Source organism: Rhinichthys klamathensis, unplaced genomic scaffold (genome assembly GCF_029890125.1).
Source record: "Rhinichthys klamathensis goyatoka isolate OS25496 unplaced genomic scaffold, OSU_Roscu_1.1 h1tg000036l_1, whole genome shotgun sequence".
NCBI classification, from domain to species: domain Eukaryota; kingdom Metazoa; phylum Chordata; class Actinopteri; order Cypriniformes; family Leuciscidae; genus Rhinichthys; species Rhinichthys klamathensis.
Window position 1 is genome coordinate 5,941,139 of NW_026606584.1, and position 3,657 is coordinate 5,944,795.

The 3,657-nt window shown below is 37.0% G+C and overlaps 1 protein-coding gene across 1 annotated transcript; it reads left to right on the forward strand.

Moving 5' to 3' along the window:
* The first annotated feature begins 1,249 nt into the window (after positions 1-1,249).
* LOC130081159 (uncharacterized) lies at positions 1,250-2,278 on the forward strand. The gene is made up of 2 exons (XM_056246117.1): positions 1,250-1,465; positions 1,502-2,278. Exons 1-2 carry the CDS (start codon positions 1,250-1,252, stop codon positions 2,276-2,278), a joined length of 993 nt encoding a protein of 330 aa, XP_056102092.1.
* Positions 2,279-3,657: the final 1,379 nt, after the last annotated feature.

Here is a 3,657-nt window from a genome sequence, read left to right on the forward strand (position 1 = left end):
ATCAACAATGGCAACAAAGTTGGGATAATGCAACAAAAGGGAGACATTTATACGAAATTCAAAGAAAAGTAGGTATATCAAGAAGTAGGGGAACAAAGAGAAAAGAGCAGGTGATAATAAGCAGGTTGAGAATTGGGCATAGCAATCTTAATAGTACACTTTTAATTATAGGAAAACATCCTACAGGAATGTGTGAACAATGTCAGGAGGCTGAAACAGTAGAACATGTTCTTATAACATGTAGGAAATTTAATCAGGAAAGACAAGAAATGATAACACAGTTTAAAAATATAGGAAGGGTAGATGATACAGTAAAAAGTTTATTGGAGTATGGAGAGAGTGTGGGGGGTAGGAAATTGTTATTTGATTTTTTGAAGGGGACTGGATTAGATAGACGGATTTAGTATGAGTGAAAGTAAAGGGTAGATAAAGCCTGAAGATGGCAGTAATGCAACGCAATGGATGCCAACTGCCGTAAAAATCAAAGAAGAAGAAGAAGAAGAGCTGTGTTGGTATTTAAAGACTTGCATGGCCTAGATGGAGTAGCGTTATTTGCGGATGACGGTGCAATGTGGAAGAAGGGAAGGAACATTGAGTTTATTGTGCATAAGATGCAAGATGCTGTGAATGAAGTTCAGCAATGGGGAGTGAAATGGGGGTTTAGAATCTCAATAGAGAAGACAAAGGTTATGTTCTTTACAAGGAAAAAAATTAACCAAGAATTAAAAATAATGGTGTTAGATAAAGAGCTTGAGAGGGTTGAGATCTTTAAATATCTGGGAGTCTGGTTTGATAAGAGGTTGACATGGGCATGTCACATCCAAAAGATGGTAGATAAATGTAAAAGGATAATAAATGTTATGAGGTGTTTATGTGGGATAGATTGGGGTGCAACAAGGTCAGCATTAAAAAACATATATACAGGTCTAATGAGATCAGTGTTTGACTACGGCTGTATAGCATATGGATCTGCCTCAAGACAAGCTTAAACAAACTTGATGGTATGCAAAATCAAGCAATGAGGATAATTAGTGGTGCAATAAAAACTTCTCCAGTAGCTGCAATTCAAGTAGAGGTGGGTGAGATGCCACTGCATTTGAGGAGGGACCAGCTAGCACTGGTATACTGGGCAAATATCAGGGGGCATAAAGATAACCACATGTCTCAGACAGTTTTAAGGGAATGCCAGGAAAAAGAAAGTATGAAAATTAAAAGTTATGGGTGGGTTATAAAAGATAAGGTGAATAACATGGGAATTGGTTCTCTGAACATCAGTCAAACTGTGGCATATCCAGTAGTGCCTCCTTGGATGTTAGAAGAATTGAAGGTTGATTTAGGACTATTGGAGGAAAGGAAGAAAGATGGAGTGGATAAGTATGGGGTAAGCAAATATATAACAGGAAAATACAAAGAGTGTGTAAAGGTTTTTACAGATGCATCTAAAAACATTGAGAAGAGAGTAGGGGTAGCTTATGCAATCCCTGAGGTGGGAATAATAAAGGCAAAAAGGATAAATGATGACCTAGCAGTGTATACTGCTGAACTGGTTGCCATATGGTTAGCACTCTTGTGGCTAGAGTCTAACAATTGTCTGCAGGCATTGATTGCCTCTGATTCAAGTTCAGCAATGTTCAGTATTCAGAACTATCGGTCTGATTCAAGGGAAGATATTTTAATTGAAATTTTACAGCAAGCAAATGGAATACAAGCATCAGGAAGGAGGGTGACATTCTTATGGGTTCCAGCCCATATAGGAGTGGAAGGTAACGAAATGGCCGATGAGCATGCAAAGAGAGCAACATATAAAAGCAATATAGATATAGATGTAAAGTATAGTAAAGCAGAGATAAAAAGTATAATTAAGGCTAAAACTATTAAAAAGTGGCAACATATCTGGGATAAAGGGTGCTCAGGAAGACATCTATATAGGATACAAGGGAAAGTGGGAAAAGGCACACACATAGCCAGATCAAGACAGGAAGAAATTGTGCTGACTAGGATGAGGTTGGGTCATACAAAGTTGAATAGTACAATGTTTTTAATAAAAAAGCATGGAGATGGAAATTGTGAGTATTGCCAGAGTAATACACCTGAAACAGTAGAGCATGTAATAATGTACTGTCATAAATACAATGAGGCAAGGCAAAGGCTTGTTAATGAGTTGAAAGCAAAGAAAATGTCTTTAGAAACTAAAACACTATTGAACAGAAGTTCAAGGGAGAATTTTGATTTCTTACTTTTTTTTTTGAAAAGTACAGGCCTTTTAAAAAGGATATAAGAATAACTTTATTTTTATTTTTTATTTATATATATATATATATATATATATATATATAATAGCCAGTAACTCCCGTGCCTTACTCCAGTCCTGTGGTGGCGGTAATGCACAAGAAATAGTTGCTAACCGCCAAATAAAAAGAAGAAGAAGAAGAAGAGCTGTGTTGGTGGTGGCTTGGTTGTGTGCAGCGGCTTTGAGGTCCTATCTCCAACCCCAGACCTGATGTGTTGTTGGAACAATTTGAGAGTGTTGTGTATCTCTAACTTATGTTGGTGTTCTACTTATTGTAGTAGTTTTCTCTCGGTCGTCCCTCTTTGACCACTCTATGGTTGAGATTCACAAAGGTAGAAGTGTTCATTTTTCATGATTTATTGTATAGTTTAATTCATCTGTTTTGTCTCTTACTTTAGTAGTTAATGATTTCTTTATTTATTTTGGGGTTAGTAGGGAGGTGGGTGCCATTTATTTTGACTTTGACTTTTTCTCCTGTTTATGTTAGCAAGGGAGTTAGCTTATTTTGCTGTACTCTTGTTTTTCTTTTCTTTTAGTTTAAGTAGGAGTTAGATTGATTATGTTTATTGTTTTGGCAAATACCCCCTTCTGAATCTGATACCCCCCTTTTTTTTGATTTGTAAATAAAAACTACTTTCTTTAACGAGATAATTGTGTTTATTGTGAAACAATTCTGGGTCTGGAGACGGGGTGGCCATCCATTTTCTTTTGCTGTTGCTTTCCTCCCCTAGACCAATCAGGAAAACGTAACAGTAAATGGGGGCTCGTCCCTTGTTGATTCATAGTATTTAAAATTTGTCTACTTTGTGTGACAATTATTTTGAGGTAAGTGCTTTTCATTTTTGCATTTCTCACATTTGTTTGCCTGGCTGATTCACTTTTGATGAGGGAGGAGTATCTGTGTAGGATATGGAATTTGATCTAGTTGCCTTCACATTATATCCTTCTTGGGAAGCATATAACCGTTGCCGAAAAAAAGATTTAATTGAAATAGCAGGTTTCTTTAATATTACTATTCCAAAAGAAGCGAATAAACAGGTAATCAAGGAGGTGTTATTTGGAGAGCTAGTTAAAACTGGCGTTCTAGTATCACCAGATGAGCAGGGTATCGTTGGGGTGGAGTCAGATGCTGTGGTGGAGACTGCAGTTTCTGATTCTAGTCCTAACATGGAGGCTAAAGATCCTTGTTCTGAGCCATTACTAGCCATTAAGTTAAAGGAGATTGAATTGAAGTTAAAACAGGAAGAATGTGAGGCAGAGCGTATTAAGTTGCATATGGTAGAAGTGAAAGGAGATCGTGATATTGAACTGCGTAGGTTAGAGCTAGAAGTTTTAAAGTTGCGTAGGCCAATTCCATTGCCTCAAAC